This window comes from Ovis canadensis, chromosome 15 (genome assembly GCF_042477335.2).
Source record: "Ovis canadensis isolate MfBH-ARS-UI-01 breed Bighorn chromosome 15, ARS-UI_OviCan_v2, whole genome shotgun sequence".
Classification (NCBI taxonomy): domain Eukaryota; kingdom Metazoa; phylum Chordata; class Mammalia; order Artiodactyla; family Bovidae; genus Ovis; species Ovis canadensis.
Window position 1 is genome coordinate 51,532,222 of NC_091259.1, and position 22,710 is coordinate 51,554,931.

At 47.8% G+C, this 22,710-nt stretch overlaps 2 protein-coding genes across 2 annotated transcripts; one reads left to right on the forward strand and one right to left on the reverse strand.

The window, feature by feature from the left end:
• The first annotated feature begins 588 nt into the window (after positions 1 to 588).
• C15H11orf16 (chromosome 15 C11orf16 homolog) lies at positions 589 to 10,128 on the forward strand. The gene is made up of 8 exons (XM_069554459.1): positions 589 to 702; positions 1,078 to 1,226; positions 1,368 to 1,552; positions 2,855 to 3,011; positions 4,863 to 5,097; positions 5,728 to 6,387; positions 9,077 to 9,291; positions 9,787 to 10,128. The coding sequence occupies exons 3-8, from the start codon at positions 1,386 to 1,388 to the stop codon at positions 9,799 to 9,801; spliced, it is 1,449 nt and encodes a 482-aa protein (XP_069410560.1). The 5' UTR covers positions 589 to 702; positions 1,078 to 1,226; positions 1,368 to 1,385; the 3' UTR covers positions 9,802 to 10,128.
• AKIP1 (A-kinase interacting protein 1) lies at positions 10,112 to 18,169 on the reverse strand. The gene is made up of 6 exons (XM_069554460.1): positions 17,983 to 18,169; positions 17,542 to 17,769; positions 16,602 to 16,682; positions 14,190 to 14,294; positions 12,260 to 12,331; positions 10,112 to 10,549 (listed from the first exon to the last, which is right to left on the reverse strand). The coding sequence occupies exons 2-6, from the start codon at positions 17,761 to 17,763 to the stop codon at positions 10,406 to 10,408; spliced, it is 624 nt and encodes a 207-aa protein (XP_069410561.1). The 5' UTR covers positions 17,764 to 17,769; positions 17,983 to 18,169; the 3' UTR covers positions 10,112 to 10,405.
• Positions 18,170 to 22,710: the final 4,541 nt, after the last annotated feature.

The window sequence follows — 22,710 nt, forward strand, 5'->3', positions numbered from 1 at the left end:
GGTGGAAGAGGGGATTAGATGTGGTAGAGACACTCACAGATCCGCAAAATGGCTGTCAGATGCCTCGAATACCATCCTCTGGATGTGCAAATGAGAGCGGACTCTGGACTTCTATTCATTTGGTCCCACTGTCCACTCCCACCACCCTAAGATATCACCACACACCTGCTTCTCAGCAGTCCTGTCCCCTTCAGACAAACGTGCTTACACTTTTGGTTCTTTCATTTTAAACTACAAATTCTCTTAGAGTCCTTAAGCCAACCAGCAGGTTCCCTCCACTCCAGCCTCCTGCCCACAGAGGAGGAAGGCAGATCAACAGCCTTGAGACTCTGTGGGGTCAGCCCCCTCCCTCCCAAGACTCTCCTAGATCCAGGAGGGCTTCCCACCACCACTGACTTTTTCAGCAGTGGAGAAGCATAGCTTTTGGGAAGTGATGCTACATTGGCCCTTCTCCTCAACACCACCTGTCAACACCACTCTCCAGAAAGGCAGTGAATAACCAACCCCCTACCCTCTCTTCCCGCCCATGCTGCCCAAGGCCCCAGTCACCCCTCCGCACATGCTCAGTACACTCCCTCTGGCCCAGCTGGCTGTATCCATGGCAACCTGCTTGGCAACCAGGAGTCGGTTGGGCTGAGGCTGTGAACTCCTAACTGTCGGAAGGGACCGAGGCTGAGGTGGAGGAGTCTGGCTGGGGCTGTGGTAAGTACGCTTGGGGTCAGAACCGTGGGCTTGGGCAGGAGCACACCCAACAGGGCCGATTTGGGCTGGGCCAGCCGCGTGTGATCTCAGGCCCTGGGTGGCAGCTGTCGCCTCTGAGCACATCTTCGGAGGCCACCGCCATGGGCTCTCAGCTCGGTCGAGTTAGTCCCCCAGGTGACCAGGTTAGGAGGGAAGTCTGTGGCTTGGGTTAGGGGTCAGTTTGTCATCAAGGGCTGGGATTTGTAAAAGAAAATATGATCTTAAACCCCCGAAGTCCCAACAACTGGGGTGGAAGCGGGGGGGTGGGGGGGGGGCGCGTAAAAAAACTAACGTATATTGATTGAGCTACTTAAAGATGCCAGGTGCTTTCCACAGATCATCTCCAGGGCGTTAACTGACGCTCCCAGGTGAAGTGAGCACGCAGCCAGCCGGCTGTGAAGGACGTCCAGCTGGGTTTCTCTGAAGTCACAGCTCTTGCTGTTTCAACCCCTCCCCTATTTCCTGAGCGGAGTCTTCCCGGGCAGGTGATGATTCTGGGGACACCCTGCGCGTGGTGGGAGCGGGTGGGGCCGCGGAGAGGCAGCAAACCGCAAAGCTGAGCGCAGCGCGTTGGCCTCTGCTGGGCTGCGGGCTGCGACTCAGGTAATAGAGCCGCTGGTTCTCAGGTGTTTTCGCCGAGGTCTATGGACTCCTCCGCGGGGCCTGGGACGCCTTTGCCCAAATACTGCAGCGTGGCCACGACCCTGAAGGCCCCTGCCTGGGCCGGCGCTGCTCCTCCCTGGGACCTCTCCTTCACCTGCCCCCTCGCCTGCCGAGCACCCTGGCTGACCCGGCACAGCCTCCTCACCAGGTACCCATCTGTGCTTCCTTTTTCCTCTCTGCTCTTGGCTCAAAATGGTGGGAGACAAAAGGGTTCCTTACCCGTGTGGGTTGAGTTCCTTGAGTTATTATAATCCCCCCAGTTGTACTCACAATAAATACATAGTAAATACATGGAGACCTGCCTGGAGGTCCAGTGTTTAGGACTCCAGGATTCCACCGCAGGGAACACAGGTTCGATCCGTGGTTGGGGAACTAGGATCCTGCATGCCTCCATGTGCAGCCAAAATATAAATAAACTCTAACCCCACCAACAAGGGCTGACCTGGCTTTTGTCCCACCTTGTAGCAGAGAGGCTGATGTCAGAGTTAACATGTGTGGGAGAAGGCAGGCATCGCCAGTTATAAAACTTCTGGCTCTGATCTTCTCTGCGACTTGCCCTGGCACTATATGAGGGAATTAGGTGAGGTCGCCAGATCTCTCCTCAGGTTCCCTCAGTTGCCCTAGCTTTTTGTGAATGGTACCCAGAGTTAGCTGTCTACAGTGTGAATACAAGAGGGGAAGGGAGCTTCAGCCAATAAGCACATACAAATCATGCAAGCCCCCGTGCTATTCAAGTCAGTCTGCCCAGGCCTGGACCCTACTGCCCCCTTTCTTGTTTCACCCATGTGGACCATTTCCCTTCAAAGCCAGAGTGTAAACAATCCTGTATCCTGGCTTGACCGCAAAATAAACACTTTTTTTTTTTTTTGGAAAACCAAAACCTGACTCAACAATTCCCTATGGCTTGGTTTTGTCTACCAGAGTTCCCAGAACCAGCTTCTCCTTTTTTCTGTCCCTCAGCCTCTTACTCAGCCCCTGTGCTTCCCCTGCTCAGACACTTCCTCCTCTCTCCCGACTCCATAGTGCTCAGCCTCCTTGCAGTTTTGCTCCTTTGTCACCACCATCCAAGCCTCCACACCTCATCCCAGAATCCCACACACCGCCTCAGGATCTCCCGTCCTGGAAGAACACTTTCCTGGTCTGCTATCTAGTCTCTGAACCAGTTAATCAGGCCATCCCATTATATATCAAGGCTAATCCCATTCTGATTACCTTGAAACAATTCCCAGGCCTTAAACAGCGATTCCCTTCACTCTCCTCTCCTTCCTCTTCCAACAATTTACCTTATCGGAAGTCACAGATTGCATTTCTACACGGGCTTCTGTTCCATATCGCCTTAACTGTCATATTCACCCCATGGTTCTGCTCAGACCTAACTTTGAAATGTGTTTCTTGATGGTTTTAGGGCTCGCTTTTCTCTACTTCCCTAATTCCATTTGCTTTCCCCCAGATACGCATCTTACTACCCGTGTCTCCACATTGCTGACCCAGCATGGCAGGGGCCTGGTTGGCTGGGAAGAGTTGGAGAGGCTGCTGACACATGGGTCCTGGCAAGAAAGGAACCAGATGGCTTTTATTACAGGGCTCAGATAAAGGCTGCTCCAGAGGCAAGTCCCTCAGTCCCCATGTCTCCCCATATGCTCCTCTGGGTGGCCCTGTCATACCTGATATGCCTCAGCTGTTCAGTGTCTTAAATAAGCACAGATCTTCCATGGCCAGGATGTGGAAGTGAAAATGTAATGTCAGTGAGCACATCAGTTTGCTAGGGCTACATAACAAAGTGGCACAAACTGAGTGGCTTTAACAATAGAAATTAATTCTTTCAGTTCTGGGGAGAGTCAGGTGTGGGTAGGGGTGGTGATTCTGGGGGTGCTGGGGGAGGATCTGTTCCGTGCACCTCTCCCAGCTTCTGGTGGTTTGCTGGCAATCTTTGATGTCCCTTGGCTTGTAGAAGCATCCCCCTGCACTTGGTCTTCATCTTCACTTGCTGTTCTCCCTGGGCTCATGTCTGTGTTCAAATTTCCCCTTTTTATAAGGACACCAGCCATGGATTAGGGGCCCACTCTACTCAGTCATCCTCAGTGTGACTTTGTCTTAAGTCATTAAGACTTTAAGTGTGACACATTTTGAGGTCCTAGGGGCTAGGTCATCAGCATGAATTTTGGGGGGACATAATTCAACCCGTAACAGTGAAGAAAATGTACAGTAAAAGCACTTTGTTCAGGAAGATTCGGTGTGTGGAGTTAGGAGCACCAGCCTAAGGGAAAAAGGAGCCAGCCCGTGTATACCCCATGTGCGCCTGTGTCCTTCCGCGTGGGGGCACAGTGCCTATGTGCTGGGGCCGGGCCTGGGCTTTACTTTGGTGACTGCTTGCTTCATTGGAATTTTTCTCTTTCTTTTCAGAGTCAGACTTTGTGAATGTGGGTCCATAGAGGGAAAACTAGTGTGATTTATTAAAAAATATATGTTACAGAATTTCCAATCAAAAGTCATTTTGTCATTTTCCAGTAACTAATATGTGATTTCAAATGAAATATCAGCAGGAGTTTGCTCAAATATAGATTCTGTCTGCTACTGCTGCTGCTAAGTCGCTTCAGTCGTGTCTGACTCTGTGCGACCCCACAGACGGCAGCCCACCAGGCTCCCCCATGTCTGGGATTCTCCAGGCAAGAACACTGGAGTGGGTTGCCATTTCCTTCTCCAGTGCATGAAAGTGAAAAGGGAAAGTGAAGCCTCTCAGTCGTGTCCGACTCTTAGTGACCCCATGGTCTGCAGCCTACCAAGCTCCTCCCACGGGATTTTCCAGGCAAGAGTACTGGAGTGGGGTGCCATTGCCTTCTCCAGATTTTGTCTAGTGACTAGATAAAAGTTAATTTGTAACCAGACTTTATCACTCTTCAAAAATCATACTGAGTTCTCCAAACAGCTTGTTCTTTTGATTAGCTCAGTATTCCTCCTGCCCTCCCTGTCAGGCGGCTCATTCCTTCCTGGGCCCCGCTTCCCGTCATGGACATGCAGGCAGTGCCCAGGGCTGCCCTGGGAGCAGCCACAGATGTCCTTGCCTGACACTGCCTGTGATTGATAACCCACCCCTGGCTGGTCCAGGACACGGGGACAACACTTCCTGGGAGAGCTGGGAGAAGAGGGGTGCTTTGGGAAAGATGGAGAGGACCCAGTTTACTCCTGTGAATTGCAGACCAAAAATAAAGATAGGAGAAAAGAAAAACAGGAAAAGAAAGCGCACGGGAAGGGAAAGGCAGGAAGTGATAAACAAGAGTTGCCACAGCAGGAAGCAGAGGGAGAGCCTCTGCCTCTCAGCTGGCCTGGCCCCTTTTAGCTGGCCCCTGCTGTGTGGAAGGGAGACCCTCAGCCTGGCTCTGGGCGTTGTAGGGGACCGTGAGGCTCCCTGTAGTACTTCCTAAGGCCAGGTATTATTCTGAATATTTTCCTTCCCACAGCTGGAGAGGCAGGGGGTCCTGCTGGTGGAATTTGAGGCTCCCCTTGCCACAGGCCCAGAGCTGCCAGCCCAGCGGCAGAGCGTGGTCTTAGAGGAAGATGTCATTCAGTTCTCACCAACCATGGAATACTCACTGCGACCTGGGGACAAGGTGCTGGCACCCTGGGGCCCTGACCAACAGCGCTATGGTCCTGGCACTGTTCTCTTGGGCTTGGAGGCGAGAGACCCCCAGAGAGGTAAGGGAGCTGCTCTGGGGCTCCCAGGAGCGAGGCTGGTGATCAGGCTGAGGAAAGAGTAAAGCGGGTATCTCTACAGCTTAGGGGTCTTAGGGGCTTGAGGAAATCCTTACCCTTTCACTTGCAGCTTCATCCCGAGGGTGACCGCAGATAGACAAATCATATTTTTCTGATTATAGAATATTTTTTATTAGGGCAAAATCACCCAAGGCTACCATGTCTGTGTTGGTTACCTGACCTATGGTGTGGTGAGGTTATCCAGAGGTCACACCTGTGCTTGGTCCCCCACCAGTCATCCGGGCATGGATACAGTATCCCCTTGTGTGGGGCCAGCCAGGCAGCATCCTTGTAATTCAGAAAACCACAGTGGAGACTTCTCCTCCCCTCCCCCCACCTGAGGAGGGATTTTGGTTTTGACGCGAAAACTGAGATATGGAGGCACAGGACGGGGAGGTAAACATGGGGCAGGTGAGGAGCGTCCCTGGCAGGCTTTACAGGGACAGGTGTGCGTGAGACAGCAGGCAAAACTGAGGGGCCATGCTGAGGCTTTGCTTCTGGGGAGAGGAGAACCTTTACCCTTGATGTAGAAGAGGCGGTTGTAACAAAATGTTGCCCTTCTCTGTTACATAGCATCCCTGAAAGAAGAAGAAATTACTGTTCACTTCTGGAATGGCAGGACAGCTCCAGTGCCTCTCAGAGGGGTCCAGTGGGTGCCCGCAGCTGTCTGGAAGAAGGCTGTGGACGGGCTGCATAAGCCTTACGCCAGGGAGCACCCCAGGCCCCTCCTCTGGGCCCCTTGCTGCTCTGTGGTGGGGCCGGTCGCTGGCTTTGCCACCAGCGGTCTTCCTTTGAGCCCTCCATTCCTCTGTGCTCCCTGCTACCCACACGCCGGCTGCCAGCTGCTGGTCCAGGGCTGCCTCTGCTGCTGCCCCCTGGCTGGACCCACTTGGTGGCCTCTAATCAGGACCTCAGGGGTCGCAGCCAGAGAAGCTCCAGAAGCGGAGCTGAAGCCCACAGCCCAGCTTTTGCCCCTGGAGAGTCCTGAGGAGGAAGAAGCGGCAGTGCAGGCTCCCGTGGCTGTTTCCTCCTCCGCCTCCTCCTCCTCTTCTGAAGACGAGGATTTGGAGAATGAGCTGGAGATTGGCCCCCCTCAGAGGCTGCTGGTGAACAGCACAGTCAACACGGACCCCATCCTTCTCGAGAAGTCTCCGAGGAAGCAGGGTGGCCTCTGCCAGCCCGAGTGGAGGTACTGGAGGAGAAACGGGCCCGAGCCGCACCCAGGGAAGCCAGGTAGGCCTTTTCCTAGGGTGGGGCCGAGGCCCCTGCTCCCTTCCCCTCTGCAACGCCCTCCTTGGGTGGGGGTGGTCTCTCAGGAATCTGATACACGTGTGTGCTGTGATGGAACTGGAAGTAACACTGAGGAGTGTGGTCATGTTGAAGGGGGGCTGTGATAAGAGGGAAGTAATGGGCTTTATTGATTAAATGGAAACCTAACAAGAAAGGATGGGCTGATCTTGGTGCTAAGCTTTGCATCCCTATTTGACAACTGTCCTTTCTTTCTTCACTAGTCTACTGGCAGGACACTGCCATTGTCCGTTTCTACCCTCCCCTCCTTCACTTTCCTTTGAGGCTGTGATTTTTCTCTACATGTGCAGTCAGAATGCCTCCACGTGTTGATTAGTCTTCAAGGCCCTGAGAACTCAGAAACGTCTTTAAACATTGGTCATCAGACCCTGCTCTTCATATGAGCCCCTGAGGAAGTCAGAGTGGGAAGAACCAGGCACAGCCTTAATCATCTCGGTCTGCCATGGAGAGGGGAGGCAGTGTCCCTGTCAGCAATCTGCAGCCACCCCTGAACTTCTCTACCCCAGCAAACACCCATGTAACATACCCTTGTAGGCTTAGGGTACTGTATCACTGATAATGCCTCATGCCATGCAATCTAAATTCCCAATGTGGCCGAAAGAGCAGATGCCTAAGGCAGCTGGCAGAGCTTTATGAAGGAGATGGCTTGCCCTAGCCAGCCCTAGACTAGATTCTTGGGGCCCTGGGATGACTAATTCAACCTTCAGTGAACTAAATGAACATTCAACCTGGGGCAGAGATACTGAGGGTTAAAGAATACCACTGCTAAGGGTGTAAGGATCTGTGGACACTGCCCACTCTGGGACTCACTGTGAGTCCCCATTTGAAGCCATTGCCCTATTTCCAGGATATCTGCTTAGTCAGGACCTCTCACCCCACAGGGATTTCAGTCTTGCTCCAGGCATAAGGACTTTATTAGTCCTCCGTTCCAGGAAGCTGAGAAATTGTTTCTGCAGTGAGAAACTTTCTTGGTGACTCCTCTGGGTCCCTGGCCTTTGGAGTGGGCAGGGATAGACATATTAGTTGCTGATTTTTCTTTGGCTGCGTTGGGTCTTTGTTGTGGCACCCAGGGTCGGGTCATGTAGGCTCTTTCCTGGTGCAGCACATGGACTCTCTAGCTGTGGTACATGGGCGCCCTGCAGCATGTGGGATCTTAGTTCCCCAACCAGGGATTGAACCCGGATCCCCTGCATTGCAAGGTGGATTCTTACCCACTGGACCACCAGAGACGTCCCAGCTGCTGTTGTATTTTATATGATGGTTCCTTCCTTAGCTTTCAAGGTGTGGGATTTTTTCCCCCATGTCTGAGAGGGAATAACTAGAGGGACAGGAATCTAGCTATGACCACTGGAGCTCTTCCTGCACTCTCTAAGAGGACACTTTGTATAGAAAATGTCAAGATGGGGCAGGGAGAGCTTCCTGGATGTCTTTCCTCGCAGTGAAAGGCCTTGGTGGAAGTGCTTGGAAACAGGTTTCTACAGGTGTGCCCTCCAAGTGATAACATAAATACTGCCCAAATCTAGAGTTTTCAAGTTAAATTCTCCATAGCTTCCACTGCCTCCTGCTTCAGCACAGACTAGGGAAAGAAAAGCTGTATCTATCCAACAGTGAGTAGCCTCTGGGGAGCAACTGAGATAGGATGAGGCCCTGCCTCATGGAGAGGCAGGCCAGTGGGGTAACCAGAGGGCCATGGTACGCAGACCTGCCCTGGCTCCAGGCCTGCATTCCCATGGCCTGCTCCATGGCATTCTATCCAGACTGTTCCAAACCCAACTGAGTCCAGACCAATCTTTCCTGGCCCCAGTGTACACTGCTTTTACCTCTGCCACCCAACCAGCTACACCTATGCTCAGCCTCTCTCCCCATTACCATATTTAAACAGATCCTCTCTAAAGTACCCTGCATCCCCAAATAAATTCTAATAATTGGCATAAAGAGAAATAAGAGTATCTTTAGGTACTTGGCCTCGCTTTCCTCTAGGTTATTGGACCATTTGTTATGCTCCAGGCAAAGTTGGAGTGGAACCATGATAATCAGTGAGCCTGCCCTCTGCCAAGTTCCACACCTGCACTCAAAGCTATGGAGAACAAGCCTGGATGGGGTGTGGAGAAAGGGCCCGTCACCAGCCCTTGTCCCAGACAGACGTTGTGCCTCACTAACCAGTGAGATGAAGCATGTAAAAGGACATGTGTGCCGGGCTGGAAACCATGGCAAACACCAGAGGTTTTCTTCTCTCCCCTCCAGATCTTGTTCCCTTTTAAGAAAATGTGCTGCTTTGCTTCTCCTAATTGTGCTTGAGTGCCACCAATAACTGATGCTTGCCAGTCTGGTCTGAGGCCCTGCCCCCTAAGGATCCTCTTGTATGGGTCCCCCGCCTGCCACACTTTTGGCTCCTTTTAGTTTCAGGCTGAGAGGTTACTGTCTGATCCAAACCTAACAAACCTGGAGGCAGGATTCCTGCCAGCAGACAGGCTGCTCTCCTCCCTTGCTTATGACTGGAACCGGGTTCAGGGAGTTAAGGGATTCTGTGATCCCTGATTTAGTCCTACCCAAGTCATCAACACTAACCCCATCAAAATGGTAGCATATTCAACTAACTGAACTTTGGGTTCAGCAATAAGACTGTGCAGCACCCAGAAAGAGGAGAAGAGCAACAAACAACAGAGAGAGAAACCTGCTGCAGCGGGGAGTCCCAGGGAGCTGGCCCTGGACGTCACTGGCACGAAGCTGCTGCAGATCCTGCCCAAAGAAGCCGAACAGGAACCTGAGCCAGGGCACTGCTGCACGTCAGGAGGCCAGAACCCCGAGACTAGAAGCCCCAGGATCAAGGTAGAGCAGAATGGCTACAGGGGCGCTTCTGAAGGGCTCCCTCCAGGGTTCTCTGATCTCTTGGAGTCACACCCGCAGTCTTGCATATGACTTCAGAAGGCTTGCAGAACCCACAGATTTCATCACTGGCTTCTTGGGGGTGCGAGGATCCCTGTTTAAGTGACCCCTCTACCTGGTGATGGAGTGTATGGGTCTGCTTTACTAGGCCTTCTGTCCATGAGTCTGCTCCTCACTAGGAATGCTAAGATAGCTCTACTTAAAACTTTGTTTTCATCATATAAAATACTGGCCTTTTTTCTGAGGCAAAACTTACACGTTCAAAACGAGGTGAAGTCCTAGGCAGTTAAACTGAGATGCAACAATACTGTTGGTGTGCTAGCTTAAAGACACTTAGGACACAGCAGTGACTTCATAATTTTAAGGATTAAAAGTTGCTGATTTTTAAAGTCAGCATAAGACTCTCAGTGTTTTTTCTTTTTTTCTTTTCTCTTATAGGAAGCTAAAGACTAGAGGTGGTAACCTGAGGAGGAGCTACAGAGTGGCTGACAAGGCACTCTTCAACGGAAATGGCGCAGTGAGGGCCGCAGATGACAGTCCAGTAATATTCACCTGTCCTGAGAAGCACAGGAGTCAGGAGCCCAGGGCTCCCTGCCAGGGGCCGGGTGAGACCTGCTTGAGGATGCCTCTTCCACAGAAGCTACAGAACATGGTTGGCCTGCTTTGGGCAAATGTGTCCACAGCCTCTCTGTTATCCTTTCATAAAGCCTCAATTGTACAGGAGTGATGTTTTGTTTCCCTTCTTAATGCCAATAAAAAGGAATTTTCTTCATTTCCAAATCTCTCCCTTTATTATCATAATTAACCTTTGCTTGGAAAGCAAGCTGTAAAAACTAATCAGACAGCATCATGACATTATTACTTTCAGGCAGAAGAGGGTGAAGGGACTTTCAAGTTAAAATAGGCACTGAAAGAGACACTCTCCAGTTCCTAGCAAGGCTGACCCTCTACAGTCAGCACTAAAGGCAGGATTTATGTGTACATATTAAGAATATACAGTGGCTTTATTCTTCTTGATACTTAGAAAAAGGTGATGTGATGCCTGTGATGGTCAACATCATATGGGGAAGACCAAGTCCACACTTTGTCCGGAATCAACTGCTACCACGTGAGTCTTTTTGGTCAAGTCATCTGCACCCACAGTGACAGAATAGGTCCCTGGATATACTTCTATGTAGAGGTCCTTAGAGATGTTCTCAGCCTGGAAGGAAAAGCAGATATTACCAGTTTAGAGGTTTCATGTCCTGTTGCTGTCAGAGCACCTTGTGTGTGGTGCAGTGAGAGGCTCTAACGTGGGAGACGGAAGTTCTGCTTCCTACACCTGGCTTGGCCACGTAACAGAACTGCCATTCAGGCCAGTCTCACCCTCTTTATGCTTGTCTCCTTATTTCTAAAATTAGCTCACAAGAATGTATGTGAAAATGCTGAGTTGTTGCAGGAACATGAAGAATCATGAAAGGACACACTGGCTGGAGCACAAAGGTAAGAATCAGGTGGAGGGAAAGCCTAATGACCATTGCTTTGGGGCTCAAAAGTGGGCAGTGGCACCTGTTAGCACAGACCAGCAGTAATGGCAAGGCACTGCAGGATGATGCAAAGCATTCCTTTTAGGTGTGCTTTGCTAAATTCATTATTAGGATGAAACATTTCTCCTCAAGCTGAGACTATGAACAGATTCCATTTTGTCATGCAGCAAGTCAGCTGGCTGGCTAATGTCCTCCCTTGGAGGGCTGGTTCTCCCATACAGATGGTCCTTGACTTACAACAGTCTGATTCATGATGTGTTTTTTTTTTTTTTTTTACCATAATGTGAATGTGATATGCATTCAGCAGAAACTGTACTTCCAGTTTTGATCTTTTTGCAGACTAGTGTGATGCTGCAGCAGCAGTGAGGGATCTCCCAGTCAGCTGTGCAATCAGGAGAGTAAACAACTGATACACTTATAACCATTCTGTACCCATACAACCAGTCTCCTTTTCACTTTCAGTGCAGCATTTGATAAATTACATGAATTATTCAAAACTTAATTATACAGTAAGTTTTGTGTTAGATGATAAGTTTTGTGTTAGATGACTTTACCCAACTGCAGGGTATATAAGTGTTCTGTGCTTGTTTAAGGCAGGCGAGGCGAAACTATGACTTGCAGCAGCTTAGGGATATTAAGTACACTTTCGATTTGTAGTATTTTCAACTTATGATGGATTTTTCAAAATCCAGCCAGTGGTATAGGCATCTAAGCCTAACAACTTGTACTAGAAACAGAATAGTCTTAGTTGCTACTAAGTCTAGTATATTCTGAATCCAGGCTAGGAGTATACTGTAGACCAACAAAAATTAAACTATTACTGCAACATACAGGGGTTCCACTCCTCAGAATTCAGCCCTTCCAAGTTCCAGAAGATCCCCTAGGTTCATGAACAAATGAGTATTTTATCCTGAAAAACTCATCACTATATGTTTTCACACAGAAACATTTGTGGAAAATAGGAACAAACTCCTTTAAATGTTTTGGAACCCGATCTAGCTGAATGTGTATCTTTCAGAATTTCAGCCATGATTTTCACTTCATGAGCAGGAGGCCAGGCCCCTCCCGCTGCTTAAACAGATGGTGACATTCTAGCAGGGCCCAGCTGAGCTGTAGGAATGGAGTTACAAATGCTCTGCATTCTTTCTGACCGCAACTATGAGTTGAGGCACAAACGCTATCTCTGAAATTTCAAGGGAAGGGAGGATACCAAGAAAATATAATTTTACAGTGAACTAAAATGCTGCACACTTTCCCCTAAGGTAAAAATATCCCAACTTAAAAATAATATAGATCCAACACAAAGAACCCTGTTATAACCCGGTCAGCTGATTCATGGACGGCAGTGGTGGGGAAGCCCGGTGCCCTAGAAGTTCTGTACTTACAGACTGGGGTGCCTTCAGCACACACTCTGATGGCTGATGCATGCCTCCAACACTAAGGCCTGCGTCTTTTCTCTGAAGAGAGAGGTAGAAACACTGATGAGGGCCCAAACTTTGACTTCTAGATGGTAGAAATTCTTTCCTATTTAATGAGGAACTAACAATTGTGCTGTCACTGTTTTCCAAGTTGCCACTAAGATCTTAAGGCTTTTAGTGATTTCTGTGAAGTACTTTTAGTCACATGTTTACCATCATTACCTTTTATCCTTACATGGGCTTTGGAAGAGGCAGATCTGAGTTTGAATCCTACACCTGCCATTTATTGAGAGGGACAGATTAATATCTCTTAAGTCTTGATTTCCAGTTTATAACCTGGGGATACTCGACTGTAGGAAAGATTTAAAGTGCCAAAGTGATTGACGTTTAACAGGCTTTCAGAAAATAGAATTCTCTTCTGTGCTTCTCCCAGCAGTGGCAGTATTAGACAGGAAGAGGCTGAACTGAGAAAGTCAATTTCTCTTAGAGTTATCAACTTACATTTTATAGGAAGGGAGGCTGCTGCTGCTAAGTCGCTTCAGTCGTATCCATCTCTGTGCGACCCCACAGACAGCAGCCCACCAGGCTCCTCCGTCCCTGGGGTTCTCCAGGCAAGAACACTGGAGTGGGGTGCCATTGCCTTCTCCAATGCATGAAAGTGAAAAGGGAAAGGGAAGTCGCTCAGTCGTGTCCGACTCTTTGCGACCCCATGGATTGTAGCCTACCAGGCTCCACCATCCATGGGATTTTCCAGGCAAGAGTACTGGAGTGGGTTGCAATTTCCTGCTCCAGGTAGGAAGGGAGGGGAGGGATACAAATGACTCTTGCCCACCTGTAAGCCCCCTTAGGGTCAGGTGCTTTTAAGGGGGCCTGAGTCGGGCCAGAAATGGGAGCCCTGGATCCAGGCCTTGGTGCTGCCACTCGCACCCCAGGCCAGGGAAACGGGAGGGACTTCTGGCACGCAGCCAGTCCTTGCTCACATCCCTGTGGCCACCCTATTGTCCCTTCTCAAAACAAGGAAGTCAGGAATCCAATCGTGGATTAGACTCTAGACTTAGTTTGCTACCTTTGAGTACAACTAGGGGAGCTGAGGAAAAGGCAATGGCACCCCACTCCAGTACTCTGGAAAATCCTATGAACGAAGGAGCCTGGTAGGCTGCAGTCCACGGGGTCGCTAAGAGTCGGATATGAGTGAGCGACTTCCCTTTCACTTTTCACTTTCATTCATTGGAGAAGGAAATGGCAACCCACTCCAGTGTTCTTGCCAGAGAATCCCAGAGATGGGGGAGCCTGGTGGGCTGCCGTCTATGGGGTCGCACAGAGTTGGACACAACTGAAGTGACTTAGCAGTAGCAGTAGGGGAGCTGAAAAACAAGAAAAACCTGCTCTTCCCAGAAACAATAACAAAGGACTCCTGTTGAATTAATTCAAAAAGTAGTCTTTTAGACTTCCCAGAGTGACATGTGGTAAGACAGGGAATTCATAGTGAGAAGCCTGTAACTGTTATGTTTAGGAAAAGGATGTTTCCTAAAAAGACCCCCTCCTTGAACTTCCTTTTTTAAAATTACCAAAGACATGATACTTATCACTACTTTAGAGTAAAATACATGATGATTAAAAGTCTCTTTCATATCCCTAGATGTAGAAGGGGATATTTGAAGCGCTTTTTGTTAAGCCTGCTCAAGAATCCCTTGGCCCAGGATTGTCACTGAAGATCCTACAGTGGCATCCATCTTGGTATTTTGGACAAAAACTCCTATTTCATGTTCATTGCTGTAACTTCTCCGAGGAGAAACATTTCCATAAAGTGCCCAATAACACAATCCAGCAGAAGCCCCAGGATGTAGGGCCTCCCAGTTTGGGAGGCTGAGGGCACAGCACAGCTGAGGATACATACCCGACCACTCCCCGCATCACAGCACAGGTGCAGCTCCGATGCCCCTCTGTGATAGCGGTAGACGTGGGTTGCCCCTCCTTCTTCTGGTGCAGATGAGTAATATTTCTAGAGAAGTAACGTGGAAGACATTGGGTAACCCAAGAGTCTGTTCAGATTTTCAAAAAACACCCTGTTACTTGGGCAAATTATGGTTAAGAAGAGAGGCAAGAGAGCACAGGTAAATTACCTGCCCTCCCAAGAAACCTCCAAAGTCATGTAACAAATCATAGCCATCGTAAAGTGGTTGCAGAGAAGGAAACTGCAGTTGGCATTACTTTGCTGCCATCTGCTGCCTCTGCAGGGCAAGAACTCTGGCAACTCAAGCTAGGTAGGACCATGCTCTCTGCCAGGTTAAATAGTTTTCACAACATCCTCACTCTGATATCAAGGCACAAGCCCTTTTATCTCTATTCATGACAAGTTCTGACAAACAGGTCCATGTTTACTAAGCCTCAGACAAGGACAAGAAAAGAGAGAGGTGCATCTCCTGGCAATTTAGAAATACAACAGGAAATACAAGCGCTAAGCAGCCATTCTCCCCATGTGGAGGAGGGGAGGAAGAAGTCTCTGATTTAGGCAAAATCATCCAAAGGATCAGAAAACAGTTTTTTTCTTGTCTACTTCCTTCCTCCCTCTCCAGGTTAACCTTAGACTTGCCCTTGATAGTTACTAATGTCGAGGACATCATAAGCTTGCCTGTTTGGAACAAAGGGTAGGGACAATGTTTAAGTCAAGAGACCAAAAGAATGAGAAGCTGGGAAAAGCACGTCAGGACATGAAGCTAATGATGTAACTTAGGGGCTGCTTCAAAATTCTGAAAACGAACTCAGAACACTGTTCTTAATTCTATCTCTAGAGAGCCAAGGAGTTCTGAGGCTCCATTCTTTAATGGAGACTTGAACTCAAGCATGAACTGAAAACCAAAGTGAAGAATACCAATTTGCTAAACCTCAAACCAAAGACAAATATTCCTTTTACTGAACCATGAACCAAAGTGTTTAACTTCATCACTTTATAGTAGAGCCAAAGTTATGGATCTTTCTAAAACCATTTCACAGAATAAGAACATAAAAATACTCTCTGAACTGTATCTCGTTGGTTGGAATCCTATTCTTGGAGTCATAAGGATTTTGTAAAAGATGTAGAAACATTAGAGGGTTTTTTTTAAATTTTAATATTCATTATGAAATTGAAAAGCAGGACAGAAATGAGGCATTTTCTTCCTTTTGCCAATAGAGACCAGCACCCTTACACCCACATAAGAATCATAAAGGCTGGACAAGACCACAGTATCTGTTTTAAGTCCTAAAAGACACAGAGTATCTTCCACGCAGGTGATTTTCTTCAATGTTGGCTGGTCCACCTTCAACATTCCCTTAAAGTACTTAAAGATGACCTTAGTGTATGCTTTTGAGAAGAGTATCTTTAAAACCTTTGTTCACCCATTTTAATGAATGGGACCAAAAATCTCATGTAGGTCCTCTGTGCTACAGTTTATAGCAATTTCCTGGTGTTCATCTCTCAGTGGAAACTGAAGAAACAGACTAAAAGGGCTGGCAAGGACTTGAACATTGTTAATTTACCATGGGGAAGGTAAGGCTGAGAGAAACTAACTGGCCTAAGGCATTAGAGCCAGGAAGTGCAGAATACAGGTCTGATTCCTGGGAGGCTGCCCCTGTCATTAAGCCACACTACCTCTGATGAGGGCACTGCGTCTGTGCCACAAAATCAGCTTTGTGATATGAACAAACAGGTGATATGGACCCAAAGGGATGTATTTAAAAAATACATTATCAGGGACTTGGAAAAGAGATTAAAATCCAGTGGAGGGATTTTGTTTCAATTTTTGCTTTGAAAACAGACTCAGTTCCAGTTTAGAGTGATTCTACAGGTTTAAAAATTTTTTAGTTTAGTTCAAAGTTTTAAAAACTCCTTATGTTTGGTCTTACTTTGGAATTCAGTAAATAAGCACCCACCTCCCATCTAAAAACAATAGTGAGGGCAGAACTTTTCTGCCTTGTTCACTGCTGTAATCTCCTAACAGCTAAAGCTGCTGCTACTGCTAAGTCACTTCAGTCGTGTCCAACTCTGTGTGACCCCATAGACGGCAGCCCACCAGGCTCTGCCATCCCTGGGATTCTCCAGGCAAGAGTACTGGAGTGGGTTGCCATTAGGCGGTCTATATTTGTTGAATGAACTGTAACCTGGATTTATCACCTGTTGTAAATCCTTGGCTAATTACAACCTGCCCACGAAGGCAGGACCGGGTGAACAGATGGTGTGCAGATTCTTCCTAAATTCCACAAAAATCCACTTTGTGGATTTGCCATCAGCAGGCAGATCAGGGGCATGCTTTGGCTTACACCAACTTACCCCACACTGACTTGAAGTGTAGTTCATGTATTCAGCCATTGTTCTGAAGGAAGCACTGAGGGTCGGGTGTCTGTCTTCTCTCTATTTGAATAAATGGCAAATCACAAGTGAGATCTGTATTCCCTACTGGAGAAGGAGGTCATTTTGGAAATACCTTCCTTTTTCCTTTTTTTTTTTTTAAATATATGAATTTATTTTTCCATGCTGTAAAACAATTTGTCAGTACTATCTTATCTTTAAAAGTCTAACAGAAAATTCCCTATGAAAACAGTTCAGCGGGTGTTTTTCTTCTGAGGTAGTTCTTTTTTTTTTAATTATTATTATTTTTTTTTGTTTTTTATTTTTTAAATTTTAAAATCTTTAATTCTTACATGCGTTCCCAAACATGATCCCCCCTCCCACCTCCCTCCCCACAACATCTCTCTGGGTTATCCCCATGCACCAGCCCCAAGCATGCTGCACCCTGCGTCAGACATAGACTAGCGATTCAATTCTTACATGATAGTATACATGTTAGAATGCCATTCTCCCAAATCATCCCACCCTCTCCCTCTCCCTCTCCCTCTGAGCAAGTTTAAATTAGTAAAATGATCTTATTGAGAAAGAATTCCAACTCTAAAAGGAATACACATCCATGCAGTTTTTCCAGGACAAAGGTTTGTCGGCTTTCCTCGAGTATCAGATGATAGCCTCTAAGAATTGCGTTAAAAAGTAACCAATCAGGGCCGAGCACTAGCGGTACCTAGCGGTATCCTAAAGCTACCCAGTAAGAATCTGTCAAATGTCAAGTTTTCAAGACTTTCCGGTTCGCTGTCCTGACACACAGCAGCTTCCGCCAAGCACAGGATCCCTCGGGTCCCAGTGTGTGGTGTGCCCTGGTTCTCAGCAAGCCGCTGATAAGTGAATGAATGGGCTGGTCCACAGCAGAGGCCCTCCTCACCTTTCCTGGGAGAAGGCGCTGGGGGCTGGCTGCCGGCCCTCTTTCTCCATAGTGCCGCACCCGGGAAACGATCCCCATGCTGCCTTTGGGAAACTCCACCGAAGGCCAGTCCACCGCCCTCCTCTTGGCCCGCTCCAGCACTTCCTGACCCAGCCTAGCCGAACGCTGCAGGGAACGTCGGTCCACCCCGTTCAGCGCCGCGGCCACCAGACAGTTCTCCATGTCGCCCTGCGAGGGAACATACACACAAACACGGGCGAGTCAGCGGAGCGCCGGACCCCACTCCATTTCGGGGTCGGACTCAGAGCCTCGACCTCCCTGGCGACCACTGCCCCCGGCTCGCCCAATGCGCTCTCTAGCCGGCGCCCTGTCAGGGCCTAAGGCGTGCGCTCTCAGTCCCTCCATTTCCGTGGCCCCCTCCCCTCGTTAGAGAGCCCTCACCCAGTCCCCTTCTCAAGGCGCATGCGCTCAGTCGGCAAGGGCGGACTGGTTCTGGAACACCCTGCGCCGGCGCAGCAGGCCATTGGCCGGGTGGTGGTGAGGGGCGTGGCCAGTACGGTGGAGTATGCAGTCTGCGACCCACATGCCTTCTTGCGACCGACTTGCAGCCTCTGCGAGCCGGTTGTCCAGTTAACTGCCTGAATGCAGGGGGCGGGGTCTGGCGGCGGGCCAGTCGGGGGGACCAGTGGCGGAAGCTGTCCTCCTTGTTGCAGGAGCCTCTGGGTCAGGACCTGGCCCTTAGAAACTGTCTCCACCGCTTAACGCGGGGAAAGTGTTAGTCGCTCTGTCGTGTCCCACTCTTTGCGACCCCATGGGCTGTAGACCGCCATGCTCCTCCGTTCATGGGATTTTCTAGGCAAGAATACTGGATTAGTTGCCATTTCCTTCTCCAGGGGATCTTCCTGACCCAGGGATCAAACCTAAGTCTCCTGCATTGCAGGCAGACTTTACCGTCTGAGCCAAATACGTTCTAGCGGGGAACCTGATGTAAAGCCAAGTGGTCCCTTGTTGGGCTAATAAATTGTGGGGAATAAGATGCGTGCCTCCAGGCACCTAGTAATGCCGTGTCTATATTTTGGGATATCGCTACTCTGAAACCTCATTTAGTTGAGGAGATGACCAGGATAAGCCAAACAGTGCAGGTTCCACAGTGGCATTTGGAGAAGGGAGTCCAGCAGGCTTTGGGCTCTGGGATGGGCGGCCCACAGGGCCAGGGGCACCTGCATTGTGTGGTGTTCAGTCGCCAAGTTGTGTCCAGGTCTTTGTGACCCAGGGACTCCAGCATGCCATGCATTGTGTTTAGGGTCTGGTAATCCCCTCTTGGAAGGAATGATGCTAAAGCTGAAACTCCAGTACTTTGGCCACCTCATGCAAAGAGTTGACTCATTGGAAAAAACTCTGCTGCTGGGAGGGATTGGGGGCAGGAGGAGAAGGGGACGACAGAGGATGAGATGGCTGGATGGCATCACTGACTCGATGGATGTAAATCTGAGTGGACTCCGGGAGTTGGTGATGGACAGGGAGGCCTGGCATGCTGCGATTCATGGGGTCGCAAACTGTCGGACACGACTAAGCGACTGAACTGAACTGAATCCCCTCGTGGTAGCTTCCTCACTCCTCTGGTGAGAAGTACACACACACCATTTTCTCCTCTTTAAAAATTATTTATTTATTTTTGGCTTCGCTGGGTCTTTGTGGCCATGCACGAGCTTTTCTCTAGTTGTGGCCAGCGGGAGCTACTCTTTGTTGCCTATGGGGGCTTCTTATTGCGGTGGCTTCTCTTTGTTGCAGAGCTTGGGCTGTAGGGCACGTGGGCTCCATAGTGGTGGCTGGCTCCCAGGCTTGTGAAGTGAAGTCGCTCAGTCGTGTCTGACTCTTTGCGATCCTATGGACTATAGTCTACCAGGCTTCTCTGTCCATGGGGATTTTCTAGGCAAGAGTACTGGAGTGGGTTGCCATTTCCTTCTCCAGGGGATCTTCCTGACCCAGGGATCGAACCCAGGTCTCCTGCATTGCAGGCTTAGCTGCCTCCAACTCACACCTTTTTGAAGGCCGTTTCTAGGCATGGGAGTTCACCTTTCAAGAATACCTCCCCGCCCAGACTCGTTTAAGTAAGGAGCTATGCATCCTTCCACTCCACACTGCTGGTTATCTGGTAGGAGATACAAGGTCTCATTGCTAATTAATGACTTGGCTACACCACCCTGGTGCGCAGCAAATCGCTGCCTCTGAGGAAGGACAAATTGAAGAGACAGGAGGACATTCTCAGTGCTGAGCTAAGCAGTGCTGAGCATCCTCAGCAGATGGCTAGTTTAGCAGTTCTGAGTTACCTGGTGTGTGTGAGACTTTTACTACAACCCCCATCTGCCCTTTTGTTCATTTCCTGGTTTCCTCTTCCAGAATGAAATTGAATGGAAATCTTCATTATCCTTGGGATAGTTTTCATTGCAGGAATTTTCTGAAATTTTATCTCAGTAAGTGTTTATCAGCAACCTCTTTTAGAACATAGTGGTTATATGCACAGGGTCTTGAATATCCAGTCTGTAGAGCTGAACTTGAATTCAGACTCTGCCACTTTTTTGATGTGTGATTTGGGGCAAACAAATTATTGATAACTTCTTTGAGCTTCACTTTTCCTCATCTCTATACTAGAGAACAGCAACAGTACCAGTTGCCATAGACTGTGATTTTGAGGACAGGGACCGTATCTGTCTTGTTTACTGAGTTTAAAGTGAATCTAGTATTTTCTCCCTCACAGAAGAGGCTGAAAATAAGATTGAATGCATGAATAGGGCTGCTATAAGGTTTTTGTGAGAAAATTCCTATATAATACTAAGCACAATGCCTTGTCAAGAATAAGTACTCCATCGATGTAGTGTTACGTGTGAGATGCTATCCTAGGAGTGGTTGAGAATACAAAATACAAAGAATTAAAAAGAGATGCACATAAAATCTGTAATGCTAGAAACAAAATATTAAGATTTTGTTCATAAGCTGTTTGCCAAAAGACTGATCCAGATAAAGTGAATGAATAAATATTGTTCAGCTGAAGCAAGAAAGGGTTCATAGGAAGGAAGCATTTGAGTTGAGCCTTGAAGGATGGCCTAGGAATTAATGGGAAGGGGTAGTTAAGATACCTGTTATCTGTTCTCATAATGACTGTAGTTAGGGGTGAGATACAATTTCCAGGAACAACCTATATTTTCATGATTAAAAAAAAATATTGTGGTACTTAGTCCAATCTAAGTTATATATCAGTTCAGTTCAGTTCAGTTCAGTCACTAGGTCGTGTTTGGCTCTTTGCGACCCCATGAGCCATAGCACGCCAGGCCTCCCCGTCCATCACCAACTCCTGGAGTCCACACAAACCCATGTCCATCGAGTTGGCGATGCCATCCAACAGTCTCATCTTCTGTCGTCCCCTTCTCCTCCTGCTCTCAGCCTTTCCAAGCATCAGGGTCTTTTCCAGTGAGTTAGCTCCTCGCATCAGGTGGCCAAAGTATTGGAGTTTCAGCTTCAACATCAGTCCTTCCAACGAACACCCAGGACTGATCTTTAGGATGGACTGGTTGGATCTCCTTGTAGTCCAAGGGACTCTCAAGAGTCTTCTCCAACACCACAGTTTAAAAGCATTAATTCTTCTGCGCTCAGCTTTCCTTATAGTCCAACTCTCACATCCATACATGACCACTGGAAAAACCATAGCCTTGATTAGACGGACTTTTGGTGGCAAAGTAATGTCTCTGCTTTTTGTATAGTTCTGGTTCATTCTCTCCTGTCAGCTTATAAACTCTTGAAGGTGGACATTGTTTTTTATTTGTCCCCACATATCCAGGGATTATTGAGCAGTAGGTTTTCAATAGATATTGATTGAATTTTTAATTTAAATAGATTCCTATTAGGTCATATAAGAATTGGCTTCTTTGAAAAATCTACCTACATACACTTTAATGAATGTAATGAATATTCAGTTGTAACTAATTTTCCCAGAATTTAGCATTTAGAAAAAATGAGAAAGACAGTGCTTGGAATGAAACTTAAAACTGAAGATTAACATGAAGTTAGATCTTTGTGTTTATTTTTATGTTTATGAATGTATAAACATATATAGATATATTCTTCTTCCCTGGTGGCTCAGCAATAAAGAATCCTCTTACCAGTGCAGGAGATGCAGGTTCAGTGCTTGGGTCAGGAAGATCCCCTGGAGAAGGGAAGGGCTACCCACTCCAGTATTGTTGCCTGGGAAATCCCATGGACAGAGGAGCCTGGCATGCTACAGTCTGTGAGGTTGCAAAAGAGTTGGACATGACTTAGCAACTAAACAACACAATGATAGATACATATATACTGTAAGCCACAGATTAAGAGAATCCTTTTTCTCTTTTTTGAGATTGGATGGAAAAAATTATGGACCATGGCCTGCCATCAGGACCCTTGTTGATCAAACACAGTCCAAGCCAGGTACTCCCAAAAGCCACTGGTGGAGACGTGGAAATGGAACTAATCGGGGGAGCGTATATATGGTCACTGATGAAGAAACAAACAGTTGGTATAAGTCTTTCATGATATCTCTCTTCATAAAATAAATTCATTGCAGATAACACATAGAAGTTATTTGTCTAGGTTATATTTGGAGGAATAGGTGAGTTGGAGGAAGCCTTTATTCCTGAGATCTGAGGAAAGAGATTGATGTTGTACTTGGGACCGTTTGAGAAAAAATAAGTCTAGTGAAGAACAGTGTAAATTCTTTGTGTAAATTCCTTTTCTCTATGGGGAGGGGACAAAAAAGGGTTAAAAACAGGATGCAAAAGTGGGTAGCATGCCAGTTAGACAATGAGTTATACTGCACATACCAAAGAATGTATAAATCATTTTGTCTGACAGGTGGTATTTTTAATCCTTCAGCCGACTTAGAGAGCTTTAGAATCATTATAGCTTTGTAAAGTAGTATTAGTCATTAGATCATGACTGAGTGAGTCATTAGATCATTCATTTTGCCTGATTACATCAACTCATTGGGTTATTGGGAAACTCATTATCAAAATTGTCATCTTGATTATATAGATTAAAGGAAATGAATGCAACTTCTGAGAATTACCTTTCACAAAATGTTAAAAATTGACTGGAAGTTTAAAAAATTGGTTGCAGAGCAGGAATGACTAATGAAAA